At 41.0% G+C, this 19,139-nt stretch overlaps 1 protein-coding gene across 5 annotated transcripts in view; it reads left to right on the top strand.

The window, feature by feature from the left end:
* Nucleotides 1-19,139, top strand: part of LOC124716908 (serine/arginine repetitive matrix protein 2-like) — a 182,455-nt gene that overhangs the window by 80,120 nt on the left and 83,196 nt on the right. For all 5 annotated transcript variants that reach the window (XM_047243473.1, XM_047243474.1, XM_047243470.1 and 2 more), the window contains 2 exons: nt 2,894-3,007; nt 16,827-17,289. In XM_047243473.1, the coding sequence (XP_047099429.1) occupies nt 2,894-3,007; nt 16,827-17,289 (577 nt within the window). The remainder of the gene's footprint in view (nt 1-2,893; nt 3,008-16,826; nt 17,290-19,139) is intronic.

Raw genomic sequence — 19,139 nt, 5'->3', positions numbered from 1 at the left:
TGTGTGTGTAACTTCAGTAGAGATACGAAATTCAAACTCGGGAGTGCATGAGTATGTTCTTGGTGCAGTAGGCTGCATTTACTTTGTCTGTAAGCAGAAGAGTGAGCAGTACTTTTGGTTTTGTCCAGAACAACAGACAACTACCACTGCACAGGAGGACTAAGAATCAGTTCCCTGTTTGGCAGTGGAGTGCTGCCTGCAGCAGTTTGTGAAGATTCTCTTAATATGCATTTTTTTTTTTTTTTGTCTTAGTTGTATTAGCTGCTAGCCAGTAAATCCTTGATTTTTTTTTTTAAAGACTAGAATTCTTGTGTATGAAACAGCTTCAAATATCTGATTAATTTACAAATGAGTTAATGTGTGAAATATTTGACATCAAGCACATAAGTCAGAAAAGTTTTGAAATTATGCTTTTGTTGAAATTTGCTAAGTGCTGTCATTATGAAACCCTGGATGAAAGTACTCTGGACTACTTGTGTTCCATTTTAAGCCACAGCAAGTTTTTTACGCCTCTCAAAATTCATGACATCACACCTCCTGAACTATTTATGATACAATGATATAATTTTGCCAGGTACATTCAGTGGTGTATGTGGATATTGTCTGCTAATTGTGCTGTGAATAGATTGGGTAGTGAAGTAGTAATAAATTAAAACATCATGGCTGATGCCGAACTTTTACTATGTGGACTACGAAAATGTAGTGAGCAGTAAACTTTTTTTTCCTTTCATCAATTTTTGGGGGTGTCAGCAAGAAAAAGTTTCATAAACACTTCAAATTATGTGTAAAGTTATTGGAACTCACTAAGTGCTCTCATTCTCAATTACTGGATGAATTTGCTTGCCGTCGGTTACACTGCCCAACACCCCCCCCCCACCCCCCCACCCCCCCACCTCCCTTGCCCCCACACACCCACATATTCAGTTTCAAACAGTAATTTGTGTTCTGTTGGTTAAATTTTTAGCATGAGATCATGCCTCTTAATGAGTAGATTATGACAGCATTTAAAATTTTTAATTTTTGCCAGTAATTACGGGGAATACTAAAAGTAAAATTTTTGTTGCCCCTGCAAGCCTGGACCCAAAAGAAACCGGACTCCGAGGGTGCTGCCACTCGTAGACGTAGTGCAGGGTTCTCGCGATAGATGGTGCTAGTAGAGACCTTCATGAAACAGCTGTGCAGACGGCGTCAGTGTAGAGCTGAACGTGCAAGTGTGGTATTGTGTTTCTCTAACTGTTGGCGGGTTACCTCTGCGAAGTCGTTATGGCAACTTTAAAAGAACAAAGAGTGTGTGTGAAATTTTGTTTCCTGCTTAAAAAAACTGCAACGGAGACGCACCAAATGCTTAAGGAAGCTTTCCAGGAGGACGCTATGAGCCGCACACAGGTTTTCGAGTAGTTTGGGCGCTTTAAACGTGGTGAGATGTGTGTTGAAGAACGAGCTCGTTCTGGACACCCTTCAAGATCGCGAAATGAGGAGAACATTGAAAAGGTCCGCCAAAAGATCAACGAGGATCGTCGCCAAACGATCGACCAAATTTCTGCAGAGACAGGAATCAGTTGGAGCTCATGCCAGTGGATTTTGAGTGAGGATTTGCACGTGAGAGGTGTTGCTGCTAAATTTTTTCCGCACCTTCTCACACAGGAGCAAAAACCCATCTGCATGAATATGTGTCAGGACTTGAAAACAGAGATTGCACTTGATCCAAACTTCTTGAACAAAGTCATTACAGGGGATGAGAGTAGGTGTTACGGGTATTACCCAGAAACCAAGTGAGCATCAAGCCAGTGGAGGACTCCCAACTCTTCCAGACAAAAAAGAAAAATAAATGTTCATGGAATTGTGCATCGGGAATTCGTACCCCCTGGCCAGACTGTTAACCAGCGCTTTTACTTGGATGTTTTAAGGCGTCTGCGAGAGGATGTGAGGAGGAAACGCCCGGAACTTTGGCGATCAGGTGACTGGTTTCTGCATCACGCCAACGTTCCAGCACACATGGCCTTACAAGTGACCCACTATTTGGCATCTCAGAGGTGGTCTGTCATTCCCACGCTCCGTATTCGCCGGACCTAGCCCTGTGCGACTTTTTCCTATTTCCATGAATGAAAAAAACACTAAAAGGGGAGCGTTATGATGATGTGGAGGCGGTAAAAACAGCTTTGCAAAGGGCACTGGACAATATCAAACTTGAAGGGTTCCAAACATGCTTCCAACAATGGGAAAAGAGACTTGACAAGTGCATTGCATGGAATGGAGAGTATATTGAATGTGACTGAAGTAATTTTGTAAAAAGGTTCATCAATAATTTTTTTATGACAACAATCAGGTTTCTTTTGGGTCCCCCTCATATAGGTTCCTAATTTCAGTACTGTGTTCACACACTTAGTAAAAACACAAGCAATCCCCAAGCATGTCTCTACACTATGTAGAACAGTCTGTAGTACAGAATAAGGATTTGCCTGGTCGCTCTTCAGTTTACCGATAGCTGTAGTAGTGTGTCCCCTAATATGTATTGTAATGGAAACAAAAGTGCTGTGAGTGATTATTACTGCCTGGTCGCTCTTCAGTTTACAGATAGCTGTAGCAGTGTCCCCCCTAATATGTATTGTGATGGAAACAAAAGTGCTGTGAGTGATTGTTGCTGGCTGCCAATGTACTCTCTGGCCACAGTGCATGCTACTATATCATTTAACATCTGTGTGATTCTGTTACACCTTTGATAGTCAGTTGCTTTCTATACATTCATGATGGTGATTGCTGTTGTTGTAGAGAATTAACTGAAAGAGGCCACAGAGAACATTTAACAAAACAAATCCATCACAAAAGACTGTGGTTTATTTAGTTAGCACTTTCTACTTTGTCTTTGTGTAGCACACAGTGTGTTTATTTGCAGGATGGACAACAAGAAGAAAGTGTACACTTCTGATGCCTCATTGGATAGCATATCGGAGACATCATCGCCAGAAAGGGATCTTCAGCTGTCCCCTGTCTCATCAGATCCAGAAAGGTTTGTACTGCAGTTTTAAGCTTTGCATAGTCACAGTGTATTTGATGAAGGTAATCCTCAGTGAAAAAATACTCTTGTGAATTGTGAACTGAAACCAGGTCTCCATCATAACAGTCATCTATAGAACCCAGATTTTTACATAATATCAACATACAAACTTTGTACATAATTATGTAATGAGAATAGGTAAAACATATAAGAAAACATTTACTGTCAGGAAAATATTTTATTAAATATTTGTCATAAAACAGTAACCTCAACTGAAATCAACTTATGCACATAAATTTTCCAGGCACACAAAAAGTGCGCTAAGATGATGTATTTTACATTACTTAAATATTTTATTATGAAAGTTTATATTGTGCCAATAAAAGAAAGTTATTTTTGGTCACATCTCTTTACTAGAATGTCATATGTTACTGAAATTACTAAGGTAGTCTAATTCACCTTCCACTTTGAAGTTTTCGAAAGTTTTTGTTTGTTCTTTCAGTAAGGCGGTCCCAAATTAGTCTTCTGTGATGTTAAGTTTAAGAAAATGTATTAAGCAGGCCAGCAAAACATGAAGAGTAACCAGATGTTGAGCAGCTACTTGGTATCGCTGCTGAATGGTGGTAGCGGACAGGTGGAATCGCATGGGACACGGGGCAAGTTGGTTAAGGGTGACACAGCAAAATAATGTCTGCTGAGTTTGGTGTCCGATTTCTCTCAGAATTTCTCTGCCCGGTACTGTGAAGTAATGTGATCTTTCAGTCTTTCTTGGTGTGATTAACAATGTGATTTGGATCTTCAGCAGAATTTGTGTTGCTATTTTTATGGCGCTGTATTTCAACACCAGCCATTCTTCTTCAGGTGCTGCAATCTGTGTTTTTGTGTATGTTTACTGCCTGACTCCAACAAGACTGTGAGGTATTGTTGGTATTGGGCCATTATTTATAGCTGTCAAAGGAAAGTCAACTTCTCAGTACACTGACCTTCCTCACAAGGTAGAGAAGTAAGCAAGTTGACCATGTTTGTAAGTACAAATGACAGCTGAGGAATTGAACTCACTATAAACAGTGGCACGACACCAACAGTAGATCTGGCCGATTCCTTGCAGCGACACACGCAATGCCACAACTCTTACGCAGTAAGCACCTGCTGCCGCCGTTTATTATTCAGAAATAATTGATGCGATTGGAGGCCCTGTGGAAAACTGCTCTCATGTACATGATAAGACTTTCTTTCTGGAGAACAATTGTGATTTTCAAGCCCAGCTACCACTTACAGCCTCTCTCCTCCACAGTTATCCTGTTCGTGTTGAGGTCCATCATACTCAGCTGCTTGATCGTCTGACTGAGGGATAAATCCAAAATTATCTCTCTGATCAGGGCATCACAGCGGTTCATCTGGAAATGAAAAAGGTTGATACTTAGGGCCTACATGCACTCTTTTTCTCACATTTGATGGAGTGGTGCTTCCACCAAAGATTATGATAGGTTATAAACTCATTACAGTCCAACTATACATTGCAAACCCTATGCATTGCTACCCGTGTCAATGTTATAACCACACTTGTGTGTCCTGACAATATGTGGTGGGGATGCTCATGAGGACGACTGCCCACCCCCTCCCCCCTGCTGTATCAATTGTAATGGCGACCATACCACCTTATCCCACGAGTGTCCCATGAATCTCGATGAGTGGGTTGTCCAGGAGATCCGGGTGAAGGAAAAAATACTGTACCGTGTCACTTATGGCTAGTCAATGCCCTGCATTTTGCCACCCATCACTTATAGTACCATTCTTGCTATGCCTCGTTACATGAAGGACATGGCAACTCAGACATGCGATTTCCAGTTCAGTTCTGTGGTTGTGAGATCACCCAGTATTACAGTGGCAACCCTGTCTCTTCCTCCTCCTCCTACAGCTGCACAACAAGCCATCAAATTTTCGTGCCCAGCAGTGAAATCACCTGCTACACAACTGACAGACCGGCAGAAGAAACACTGTCGCAAAGACCTAAAGGTCCCTCCAGCCAACAAACAACTGAGTCTTTGTCTGCTAACCCTAAAGGCTCTGGGAAACCAAACAAAGGCAAACTGTCTTCTCCTTCCCCGACTCAGAGTCCTCCTCAGCGATGTTGCGCTCACCTGGCCGACCTCCATTTTGTTAGTGCGCATTGCCCACCGTTTTTCTCCGTGAATTCACAGGCCTCTGTAGATTCCATGGAACAGGATCTTCCAGCCTCTACACCCTGTGGCAGTGAGTCTTTGAAGGCTGGCACTTGGCAGCCACTGAGGTGATTGCCCTTTCTTCCCTCCTCGCCATTCTCCATAATGACTCTTCTCCAATGGAAAATTTGTGGCATTCGATCCAGTAATGAGGAACTACAGCTGCCCTTGGAATCACATGGTTCAATTGTTCTCTGCCTCCAAGAAACAAAATTGCATCCTCGTGACCACTTTGACCTCTCGTGTTTCCTTCTGGTCTGCTTTTACCTTCTCCCTGAGGCTGGCATTCCATCTCGTGAGGGGACCTTGCTGCTCATTTGGGATGATGTCCATAGCCAAACCATCTCACTGAACACCCAGCTGCAAAGTTGTTGCTGTCCACATTTTGTTGTTGCTGTCCACATTTTCATTCCTCGTTTCACCTTTTCTCTTTGTAACATCTACATCCCTCTGTCATTTTCTGTCACCAGGGCAAACTTACCCAGCTTATTGGTCTGCTCCCTCATCCTTTTTTGCTACTTGACAACTCCAGTGCCCACCATCCCCTTTGGTGCTCTTAGAGAACATGTTCAAAAGGTCCCTTCTTGGCTGACCTGAAAAATCTCATCTGTCTTAACACTAGAGCAACCACGTTCCGTTCAGAATCCACTCACATTTATTCCCATTTGGACCTGTCATTCTACGCTGGATAGCTTATCTGTCATTTCAAGTAGTCCATATTCGAGCAATACTTGCGACAATTTACCATGTGCCATCTGTTTACTGACTCCTACCGCTACAGCATGTAAACCCCATTGGCAGCATCCTAAGGCCAACTGGAGGCTTTACTCCTCCCTGGCAACCATCGAAGAGCAACATTTCCCCAGTTATGATGATGAGGTAGAGGCTCTTACGAACATTATCCTTACTGCCGCAGAATGTTCCATATCTCTCTCATCTTTACCGCACCATGTTCCAGTCCTCTGGAAGACTGAGGCTTAGAGCAACACAAATCGTGCACGGAGACGTGCTCTTCACATTTTTAACTGCACTCCTACAGTGGCGAACTGTGTTCATTATAAACAGTTGCATGCGCACTGTCGTTACATTCCTAAGGGTAGCAAAAAGGCTAGCTCGATTTTCTTTACTAGTTCTTTTGACAGTTTAACTCAGTCTTATGTTGTGTGGAGCAACCAACTTCGGCTCTCTGGGACCACTCACTGAGTTCTGGACTGACCATAGCAAATGATGTCATTGTGAACCCTATTGCTTTCTCCAACACCTTGATCCGCTATTTCGTGAAGACTTGGGTCTTCACCCACTATCACCCCTCCTTCCTCCCTCGGAAACAAGTGGAGGAAGCTCAGGTGATGTCCTTCTCCTCTCAGAATTATGAATGTGGCCTACCTGACTGTGTGCTGAACCCAGTCTCTAAGTGTCCAATGTATTGTACACAATACTTTCTGGGGAGTGGATCAGACCACCCTTCTCCATTTGTACTGATTCCTTGTCTGTTCAAAAATAGACTATGGGTATTTTGTGTATGCATCTCCACATACATCCATCTTATACCATCTTAACACAGTTCACCATCATGGAGTACATTTGGTGATTGGTGCCTTTTACACTAGCCTGGTTGAGAGTCTATGAAGAAGCTGCCGAACCACCACTGTCATACTGGCACAATGTCCTCCGAAGGGGATAAGCGTACCATTTGTCTGCCTTGCCTGGACACCCATCGTGTGCCCTCTTTTTTGATGATTGCCTTGACCACCGGTATGGCGCACGTCCTCCTTCTATGTTGCCTCCTGGAGCTCGCTTTAGGCTACTTCTCTAGCAACTTTGCACTACCTGTTACTTTCGCAATGTATGTGAGCCCTTCACTGCCTCGGCTTCATGCAGTGGCCCATGTTCATCTTGGACTTCATTTGCTTCTCAAGGATTCGATCTGTCGCTGTAACTTTCTTGACCTTTGCACACAACTTGATTGTAGCAGCACCTTCGTGTGCACAGATGGCTCTTAAACGCACCATGTGTCAGGTATGCCTTTGTCATTGCCATCGACCAGTTTTGGTATTGGCTTCCGGAATACTTCTCAATTTTTAGTGCAGAGCTCTTCGGCCTCTATCAAGCTACGCAGTACATCTGGTATCACAGGATTTTTGATTGTGTCATACGCTCTGATTCTCTCAGTGCTCTTCAGAGCCTCAGTGTGCTGTACACAGTCCTCTCCTTTGCGCAACGCATCCAGGAAAGCTTCCATTTGTTTGCTGTTGAGGGAGTCACCATGAGGTTCGTGTAGGCGCCTGGTAATGTTGGTCTGAAGGGAAATGAGGCTGCTGATGCTGCTGCCAAGGCTGCACTCCTACGTTGGCCTGCTATCTCCTCCATTCCTTCAGGTGATCTCTGTATTGCCATCTTTCAGGAGATGGTGTCATTTTGGCATTCTCTTCACGGGAACAAGCTCCAGGGAACTGACCTTTTGGCTCTCTTGTCACAAGAACCTCATTTTAGCTCGGTTACGTGTTGGGTACTGTGTTTTTAGCCATCGCCATTTGTTAAGTAGTGATCTCCCACCACTTTGTCCTCATTGCCATCAACCTGTGGAGGTTCGCCATTTTGTGACCCAGTGCCCTTTTTTAAATCACTTAAGTTCCAGTGTGTTCGCCATCTGATTTATCAGGCATTTTAGCGAATGATGCACAGGCTGTTGACGGCATTTTACTTTTTATCTTTTGTAGCAATATGGCAAAGGACATTTAATCTTTGGGTCTGGAACTCTGCTGTCTCTATGGCATTTCTTGCAGACCTTTCTCCAAGGAGAAGTCCATGTTTAGCAACTTCTTTTAATTCTTTACGTGCTAAGGTTATTACATTAGCGCTTTGTGACCTAAGTTGTTTTTGTGCAAAAAAAAGAAAGAAAGAAAAAAGAGCACACATAACGAAGACGACTGGATCAGTCGTCGAAATATTCTACTTTGAATGGAAACGTTTCAGCTGAACATCGCTAACCGCACTGTGTGTTTTTACTGATTGCATATTAGAGATGGTAAAGAGTAAGGTACCTAGCTACAATACTAATAATAGACCAATACAGGCTCATTTTCAATTCCTTTTCAGAATGGCCTGATTTTTCACTTACCACACATGTATGGCAAGTCTTGGAAGTGATATTATAGTGGCTGTATTAATACTGTGGCTACGTGGTTCATCTAGATTAGCCAATAAGAGCAAGGCACATAAACAGACCAATAATGAACTCGGCCCGTCTTGTATGGTGGCCTGCACTGCTGTGTCTTGTCAGCTACTGCCACTCAGCGGTGCTACTCACTCACTGCTGGAGTACCATTTATTCTTTGTGTTCCTGTTGACACACATTGTTCATCCAAGTATTGCACTGCACCAGTTTGAGCTCCCTATCAAATTAGCATATAAAATGCCACTTTTCGAAACATGTTGTTACCTCTACTGCGCAAGCCACAGTGTGTGGTGGAGGGTGCTCTGTGTACTGTGCTCACTTATCTCTTTTCTGTTACAGTCACAAATAGTTCACCAAAAGAAGCATCTGTGTGATCCACTAGTTTCTAATTATGTCTTTGTGGTCTTTTTGCTAGATATACATAGGAAGGAGCAACATATTGATTGACTCTTCTAGGAACATATGCACTCAGGGTTTTAACAGTAAACCGCAATGTGATACAGAACGGCTCTCTTGCGGTGTCTGCCTCTGGAGTTGGCTGACCACATCCACGACTCTCTTGTGCTTCCCAAATCAAACTTGAACAAAATGTGCTGCTCTCGTGTGGATCTTCTCTACTTACTCTAACGATCCTATCTATTACAGATCCCAGACTAATAAGCAGTATTATAGGATTATTAGAGTGAGGGTTTTGTAAGCTACCTCCTTTGTGGGTGGACTACTCTTTCTGAAGATTCTTCAAGTGAATGTCAGTCTGGCATAATTGCTTTATTTTTGACTGAATGTGTGTGGTCAATCCACTGTAAATCACACTGTATACATACTCCTAGATATTTTGTGAATGTGACTGCTTTCAGTGATTGTTCGGCAGTTGTGTAGTTGTACAACAATGGGTCTTCATGCTTATTTATGTTCAATATGCTAAATTTGTTTATATTGAGGTTCAACTCCAGTTCATACAAAAAGTGTTAATTCTCTGCAGTTTTTTGCTGCAATTTGGTACAAGTTTGTAGCATTGCAACTTCTCTGTATACAACGGCATCATCCATGAAAAGCCTCATGGTATTTCTGACAACATCCAACAGGTCATTTATGTCTATTGTGAAAAGTAATGCTCCTGTAACACTCCCTTAGTGTAGGCCTGAAGTTACTTTTACATCTGAGAATATTTCCAACTGGTTCTAGAAACTGTTCAGTTCAGTCCCAAAGCTGATCTGGTATTCTGTACAATCGTGTTTTCTTCATTAGGTGGCAGTGCAAAACTGTATGGAACAAAACCACTGTTGTTATAGTAACCACTGTTGGTGCTTTTAAACAAATCAAATTGTGTTTCGTACATATGAGACTTCGTACCATCCCAAAACTGAGCACAATTCTCATATTATATCAGGGTTTATACAACCTGGGATAGCTGGGAAATCCGGGAAAAACCCGGGAATTTTTCGGAATTCTGGGAATTTTTCATTGTTTTAGCTTTCAGTTAAATTTTTGTAATTTTGACTGCAGAATTGATTCTCTAGCAAAGAATGTTACTGTATCCTGCTACTGGAGAATGATACTGCAGCAATAAAATATAAACGAGAGGGAAAAAAATAAAACTTTAGTGACAAGGAAATGTGCAATTTACAACAACTAAAAACCATGCACGCACAAGCGTCTGCAAATAGCAAAAATGTGTTAAAGGCTGTAGGGCGTAGACTGTGATTCTTCGTAACAATAAACTGCTTGCTATGAGCATGACGTCACAACTGTTCACCTTAGGTTTGTTTGACCAATTGCCAGCGGCCTGTTGCGCATGCGCATTTGACTCGCGTATAAGCAGTACCTTCTCCCGCTACTTGAAGTTTGGCTGTTAGCTGTATCGGTAGTAGCAGCAAGCAGCCAGATGCAAACGAGAAAAATTTTTTCTCGCACGCCCTAGCTGCCAGATTCACGCTTGCACAGAGTTGTAGTGGGGAGGGGGTTAACCTCCACATGACCCTTGTTTATGTCAAGTGATTTCGCTGCTTCTCTTCGTGTACAGCTCCCATGCCGGCTGCGGTGGCCACGCGGTTCTAGGCGCTGCAGTCTGCAACCGCGCGACTACTATGGTCGCAGGTTCGAATCCTGCCTCGGGCATGGATGTGTGTGATGTCCTTAGGTTAGTTAGGTTTAAGTGGTTCTAAGTTCTAGGGGACTGATGACCTCAGATGTTAAGTCCCATAGTGCTCAGAGCCATTTGAACCATTTTTGAACAGCTCCCACGTCAAATGAAAACAAAACGGATTTCTGTGGCTGGGAGCTATCAAGTGAATTAAAATACATTCACATAATTATGGAGGGCAAAAATATATTATTAATTTCAGTTTTCTGATTTTATTTTATTTCCAAGTTAGTAGTAGTCAAGCATTAATCGCCTTGCAGAACAGTGAAGTTATTTTTGCAAGTTTGCTAAAGAAATTTGGCTTTATTAATCTTTCCGCTGAGGCAATCATTTTATTTGAAACTAAGTGTTTCATTCTACAGTATTGGCTAGTTCCAACTGTGCGCTGAATTTCAAGTGCACGTTATCATCTTCTGCCATATTTGGCATTATGCCATAATAAAGAACCAAAAATGAGATCGTAGAGTACTGGTACTCCAAGAAAATGTACATCCCAAAAACCACACTGAAAAGCTTAATATCAGATGGGACCTACTTCATTGTGAATCTGGAAAAAGCCAATTTGCACTTCAAGCCGAATTATGCATTTTAGTATGGTTTACGAAATTCCGATGCTCTTTGGAGTATCCTCTGATGCTCTGTTTCTTTTATGGTGTAATGTAAGCTCTCTTAGTGCTTTATACACATGAACATACGGGCATCGTACACCACTGCAGTTGCACACGCACAATGACGCCTGTTTTCTGGCGCTCTCTGGCAACTGGTAAATTGAACCTATTTCTAACAGTCTCCGGATAGTATTGCGAACGGTGGTTAGAAAAGTGTTACTTTCAAAGTAAATTTCTTTTTACCCAAGATGAATTATGTTACGTCTGAGAAAGTGGGATGGATATCTAAATCACAGAGCATTCAAAACTGAACAGTTTGAGGACTAGCCACTTAAAAGAATTTCGAGCCGAGACATTTATGTCATAATTTTAAATTTACTCGCACATTTGTGTGATGTGTCTTAAAGTATAACACACGCAAAAAAAGATAAATATTACATGTGAAAGCTTAGCTTTTCTTGTAGACATACGGTACTGTGTACATTAATGTAAACCGTTAACTTTTCCTCTTGCGTGTTCGCGCAATGTAACCAGTGATCTTGCTATTGGCTGACTATAACACGTGTCCTATGCTCTGAATAGCTGCTGTCATCGGCTGACGAGATCTCGTGGCTTGAGATACGACTCGCTTCCAAAACGACATCGCAACCTCGGTTTCAACGCTCCGGAAACTAACGCGCTGTGTTTGGTGCAATTCCAATTTATACTTTCATAATACGATAATATGCAGCGTATATGTTGCTGCAAATCAGAGGTCTTTCCAAAACTTCTCTCACTTTTTTTTAAAAGTCTCTCCAAAACTTCTTTGCCCCGTCTTTTCTTTTTTTCTGGGAAGTTCTATGCAATTGTATAAAACGTTAACCATTCAAAGGATTGATAAGTTTTACAGTTCCGAAGGAAAGTCTATGGAAAACCTACTGTCACTTAGCACAGAAAAAGTGTATTTTCGCCTCGGAAAAAGCATATTTATTAAATGGGATATCCGGGAATAATCCGGGAATTTTTTTTCCTTGTCCATGTATACACCCTGTATATGTAAAGCTCTGATTACAGAGAAAAAGTTTCAAAAACAAAAAGACAATAACATGTACAAAAAGTAACTGAAAAGGATGTCGGAGGACTTTTCATTTGTTGCCAAAATGTTAGAAGCAGCAGCTGATCTTCCAGAATTTGTGTTTTCAGAACTCTAACTATGGCAATATGTTGCTTGAGTGTATGAGAACAGCCAATGGGTTGGTAACATTTGTGAAATCTCATTTGAGGAGAATGATGTAGTGATAAATTTCGTGCTTCGTTTGGCCCTTCGAGATTTTTTTCAGTAGGCAGATTGCACAGATATGTGCTGGGTCCCTGATAGTTATATGTTCACAAATCTACTACTGCCTTACACAATATTATTTCCTAGACACAGTGTTTACATTAATTGACAAAAAATTTAAATCATTGCAACGCTGATATTAGTTGAATGTAACTCCTCTTCCCACCTCCCTTTTGAATGTCAGTATTTTACCTTGGAAACCATAAAGATGCCCAAACATAATACTATACTTGGTAACATCTGCTAATTACCTGAAAGGCTGTTAGTGAGGCAACCAACTTACTGTAACAACCAATTGCACAGTCAATTGTTTTTTGTTCCATTGTTTTTTTGTAATTGAATGGAACTAATCTCTGCTGCCGAATAAGCTATGTGAATGTTTTTCACTCACTCTCAGGGTTCGAGAGTTTCTGCTCTGTGTGAAATGACTGATACAAGTCCCTGACAGTTACAGTAGTTTTGGGAATGTTTTCACTTAGTGTCTGAGTTTAAATGATTTCACTTGCGTACTTTTTAAATTTATGTATTTATTTACTTAATCAGGTTTTTTTATGTTTCTGGCATTGAAAATGGATTTTTAGTTGGTTTTATAACAGTAAAAACTGCTGCCACTTCATACATTTATGTTTAAGTGAATAAAAAATTAGTTTTTATTTCAATTTATTGAAGCTTGGTCTCTCATTCTTCACCGATAATTGTATTTTGGTAAATGGTGAGGTGATGTGAACAGAAAGTATATCAGATACTTTTTAGAAATATTTGTCATCATTCATTAATTTCCTATAAATTTCATTAATTAATGTACAAGGTGTACAACTTGGCTTCTGCCTTTTTTTCCAACATTTGAGGCTTTAATGAAACAAATTGGTTACACATGTATCATTCAAAGTATTTTCCATCGCTGGCCACTAGTTTGTCCCATCTTTCAGACAGTGTATGAATCCCGTGTCAAAAAAATTGTTCAGCTTTTGAATCAATCCAATTTGTGATTTCTTCATGATATCGGAAGTGTTGGTCAGCCAGGCCATGCGCCATTGATCTAAACAGGTGATAGAGGAAGCAAGGTCTGTAGAATGCAGCGGGTGGTGTAGGACTTCCCATTTTAATGTTTCCAAGTACATTTTGACTTCTTTTTGCAATGTGGGGTTGAGTGTTGTCATGCTGCAGAATCACTTTATCATGCCTCTCACTGTATTGCGGCAGTTTGTCTTTTAATGCTCTGGTCAAATGCATTAATTTCATTTGCTAACGAGCACCTGTAATTGTTTCACTTGGTTTTAACACCTCATAGGACATGACGCTGAGCTGGTCCCACCAAATGCAGAGCAAGATCTTGGAGCCGTGAATATTCGATTTGGCCATCGACGTGGAAACATGGCCAGGATATCCCCACGATTTTTTGCGTTTGGGGTTATCATAATGAACCCATTTTTCGGCCCCAGACACAATGCGATGCAGAAATCACTTCCGTTTTTGCCTCTGAAGCAACTGTTCACAAACACACAAACGCCGTTCAACACCTCTTGGTGTCAGCTCACACGGGACCCAGGTTCCTTCTTTCTGAATCGTACCCATAACCTTGATACATTTTGAAATGGCTTGCTATGTCACTCCCACTATTTGTGGCAAGTCTTCTTGAGTTTGATGCGAGTCTTCACTCAGCAATGCCTCCAATTCTGCATCTTCGAAAACATTCTCTCTTCCACCACTATACCGGTCTATGACATTAAATCACCGTCCTTAAAGCATTGAAACCACTCAGGACACGTTCTTTCACTAATAGCCTCCATACCATACGTACTTCAGAGCATTTGATGAGACTCAGCCGCTGTTTTCTTCATATTGAAATAAAACAATAACACCACTTGCAAATGACAAGAATTATGCTCGTAAACTGACATTTTGAATGAAAAAAAACTTTATGATGCAGACACAAATCAACTAATGCTTGAATGTGAGGTTATGTTGACCGAAGTCCGAGCTAACTGCCTGACATCTGTGATCTGTTCTTTCGACCGCTACTTACCATTGTCGCCACCTATCTGCAAACAGCGGAAGCAAAGTTGTACACCTTTTAGTTTCAAAGTATGAGTCGTCATTGCAGATGCTTCGCATCAGATTCGATTTATCTTGAGGTTCACTTTTTATCCATTCATATAATTTCCATTCTCACACTGCTGAGCATTTCAGCATTCTGATCCAGAGACCAAGTTCACTATTCAGAAAATGCCTATTTATAAACTTGGATGGAAAAACTGAGCTGAAAGCTACTTATGTGCACTCAGTAAAAAGGAAATGTTGGAATGTCAATAATAGGGATGACAAGCAATAATAGAGTAGCCAGCAATAATCATTTAACAACGGTAAAACAATCGCTTATTTCTGGTCAGATTTGAATTCATTGCAGTGCATCAACTGTTTTCGTTCAGGTACGCCCACATACTTTTATCACTCAAAAGAATGAATGAACAATTCAGTTGATACATAAACCTACGAATGAATCAGTCAATTGTCTTCCAACAACTGACTGAACCCATTGTTTCCATTTGATTGTTCTCATCACTACCAAAAGTTTGGTAACATGCTTAAGAAACCCACCTGATGGTTGGTAACCTTTATTAAGCAATCCACTAGGGCTGATCCTACCGTGCTATTGTGCACGGGTACTTTACAATGTGGATGCCAGCCTTTTCAGCCTTTTACCTATTAAGAGTGGTAAAAACCGTTATGGATTAAAACAAGCTTTTAATTTCATTGTGACTACACACACATCGTGTTTTATGATGCTCTTAAACAGCAGTCTGTATGAGAAACTTTACAGATAGTTGTAGGCCCTCAGGAAAAGAAGCAACTGTCGATGTTTGATAATTTCTGGAAAAAAGATTGCTTCTTCAAATGTCAAATGGTGGTTAGTACAAGTATGGATCAGGTCTCTCTCTCTCTCTCTCTCCTCTTTATACTGGTACTTGTGCAGAATTTTATTTTTCTCAAAATTGCCCCCATATATCTAAAAATTTATGAACCCAAAAGTGATAAAACTTTTGCTTTTTATAGACAAACTGCCCTCTTAATTTAAACAGGTTTTGTAGATGTATGTAATATGAATGTTTCAGTGATGGATTTTTCCTCCTCCTTAGTCTTTTTCTCCCAACTAAATAGTAGTCTTCTCCCAACTAAAATGTAACAAGGGGACCATATAGACTAGCTCCCCTCTATTTTCTCCAGACTTTAGGATTTGAAGACCAGTGCCCAGACATCAATATACTAAAACAATATGATGCACTTCTCAAAAAGACTCATAAATTCACATCTGAGCAATTGATTTGGAAGATTCCCAAGTGTCATTAGGTACAAAATATTTTGAACATTTTAACAGAACGACTAGTAACTGAGTGCATAGCTCAAGTCTTGTAAGCACGAGTCATTGGTGCAGTTCTTGCTATTAGCAACAGGTTCCCAACCCCCAGTTATTATTGACTGGAAATATTAATTAATGTATTTTGAATAAAATTTTTAATAAACATAAAATCTTTGATTTTTAACTGCAACTTGCTTAAAAATGTGAGTATTTGTAATAAAAATAAAGTTTTGTACAAAATCACAAAAAAAATCAAATAAAAATTAAAGTACACTTCTATTTCTAGAGGTTGGACAGTATCATTGAAATATATAATTTTTCACTTAACAATAAGACAAAATTTAGTTTACAAGAAATATTTGTACTTTCATGCAGTTAAAAATTAGACATAAAAATGATTTTTTTAAAGGTTATGGGTCAGTATTTATTAATTTTAACATTATGCACTCAGCTACTGGTAGCACGGTTAATATGTTGTAAATGTCGGATACTTAACAGCAAAAATTACTGCTGTAGGAAATCAGTGTCCGTGCACTGTCCTTAAGACTGTAGAAGTATGAAAAAAAGCAAAGAGGACCATTTGGTAAGCTCTCCTTGTAAGAAAGGTTTGGATGTTGATGAGATAATGTTGCTTGTATGAGAACATTTATCCCACATCAGTTACAGCTGTTTTTTGTGATAATCATTCTGCCAATGACTGAGCACCAGGAAAAGCTGCACATCCAGTAACTGAAATGCATTATCAGCTGGTAATACTAATTGCTAGTATGGTGACAGCCTATTGAAGAAGAAAAAAAAAAGAAAAAAAATCTCATTCCACAAATGCATTCTGAACTGTACATAAATATGCAAAATACTATTAAAATATTATATGCAAATTATTATTAAAATGTTGTTGCATGGCAACAAAACATGTAGTGTATTAGCAAACAACATAGAGGAAAAATAATGTTGTGCCCATTTCAACGGAAAATGCATCACTAATCTTTTTCCTTATTGTGCAGGGCTGTGAGTCCAGTTACCCGAACTTCTAAGCTGCGGCACAGGCAAACATCACAGTCTTATGCGAGTGAGGCTGCACCTCCTCACTTCTCCCGCCAGAGACGCAGAGTTCCAGTTTCACGGACTCCGTCGCCCCCAGTGAAACGGAAACGCGACAGTCCTGTGGAGACCAAGTTGAGCACGCGTGCATCGGCAGCTGCCGCGGGGTACAAATTGTCTAAGGAGCGCCCTCGTACTGCATCGATCTCTCCGGAGCCCCACGGTGGTGGGTACGGGTCACCATCCGGTCGTGGTGCGTCTCCCGCAGAGCACGGATCACGTCGAAGGCACCGCTCACCTTTCTGGCGTGAGATACAGCGCACACTTGCTGAAGAACAGGCACTGAAGCGAAAGCAGATGAATGAAATTGGGTCGCACCATTCTCCGGTGGCATCCCACCATTCTCCGATGCCACCGTCACAACAGGTGATGTGATAGGCTATTCAGTGCTCATCATAATAATTAGTGCATGCATAATGTAAACTCATGACAGTGGGATCTGAGACTTGTGCCCTGATATGTTCGAACATTTTATTATTGCGCTATGAGCGAGGTTGGCTTTTCTTTGTGAGATATGTGTCTGAGAAATAGCGTTTCCAATTATATTCAGTCATTCTGTATTAATGAAGAAGCAGTTAATCTTTCCTTGTGTGTGCACACACATCTCTCTCTCTCTCTCTCTCTCTCTGTGTGTGTGTGTGTGTGTGTGTGTGTGTGTGTGTGTGTGTGTGTGTGTGGGGGGGGGGGGGGGGGTCCTGATATTGGCAGTTCAGAATAATTATGTGACACTCAATCCCTTTTTGCAAGTATGTGTGCAACCCTCATGATGAACATAGTCACCACAAAATGTACTGAAGTAAATGTGAAATATTATCTTTAGTGTATACTTTCTCTTGCATTGATATTTCACATAAAAAAGTTAAGTCTGCAACTGCTCGTGTCTCCCAAAAGCCACCATGATGGAGGTGATTGTTAATGTTCGTGAAACACTCAATTATATTTGTATAACTCGTCATCCCCATACTGTAACTCATGTACCTTATATCTGAATATGATTTTCTTCAGCATGATTTAGATCTTCTGGAAGTGACTTTACTGTATGTGAAAACACAAACCGTTAACACCCTCACTAATAAGCAGGTCCCAACACACACTATTCTTGTTAACCGTAACACACTACTGTATGTTTACACTCCAGTTGTTTGTGAATGTCTCTGCATTTCAAAACAATTTTCTATCAACTTCACATCCCTGTACGCAACTGCAGTATCTGTAAACGTCCTCATAGTACTACAAACATAATCTGTTTGGCATTTCCACATGTTGTGTACAGTAGTGACCCCATCCCACTACCCTGAGATACACCTGACACTACTCTTGCTTATGATGACACACTGCCTGATAAAAAGTATTTGGACACTCTTATGTAATAATGCAGAACTGACTACCAGGTCACGAGATGCAGACCCTCAAGAATAGGACACTGTGAGGTTGTGGTCTCGGTAGAGACCCAGTAACAGCAGAACGGGTGAGTCAGGAGAGATAAGTGACTTTCAGTGTGGACTAGACATTGAACGTCACCCAAGTAACAAATCAACCAGGACATTTCCACTCTTGTAGAGCTGCACAAGTCAAATGTTGGTCACGTGACTGAGAGACAGAAATGTGATCGAACAACCGCAGCCAAACTGAGACCAGGCAAACCTCATGTACTGTTGGACAGGAACTGTTGAGTGTTGCAGGTGGTGATTGTAAAAAATCTCAATCGGCCAGAAGGAATTACTCTTGAATTCCAAAGTGGTACCAGCCACACAGTGTCTGTGAGTCGACAGGTAAATAGAATGGAGTACAGTGGTCAAGCCACAAGTTTCTGTAGTCAGTGCTTAGTGGTGCATGAGGTGGTGTAAAGAGCAACACCACTGGACAGTGGATGACTGGAAATGAGCGATTTGGAATGACTAGTTATACTACACCCTGTGGTAATCCAATGGAAGTGTTTGGAGTGGCGAATACCTGGAGAATCTTACCTGCTGTCGTGTGTAATGCCAACAGTGAAATACGGTTGTGTTGTGTGCATGTTTTCAGTCAGGGTGTGGTCCTTTTAAATTCAGGTGGATACGAACACATCTTACAACATTGTGTACTGCATATGCCAGAGGAACAGTTTGGAGACGACGATTGGTTTATAAGCATGACAGACCACTGTCTCAAATTAACATCTGTGATGCAATGGTTTGTGGACACTAACATTCCAAAAATGGATTGACCTGGCCAGA

The sequence above is a fragment of the Schistocerca piceifrons genome, chromosome 9 (assembly GCF_021461385.2).
Source record: "Schistocerca piceifrons isolate TAMUIC-IGC-003096 chromosome 9, iqSchPice1.1, whole genome shotgun sequence".
Lineage (NCBI taxonomy): Eukaryota > Metazoa > Arthropoda > Insecta > Orthoptera > Acrididae > Schistocerca > Schistocerca piceifrons.
The sequence above is the reverse complement of the archived record's forward strand: the minus strand, read 5'-3'. Positions and strand labels throughout refer to the sequence as shown.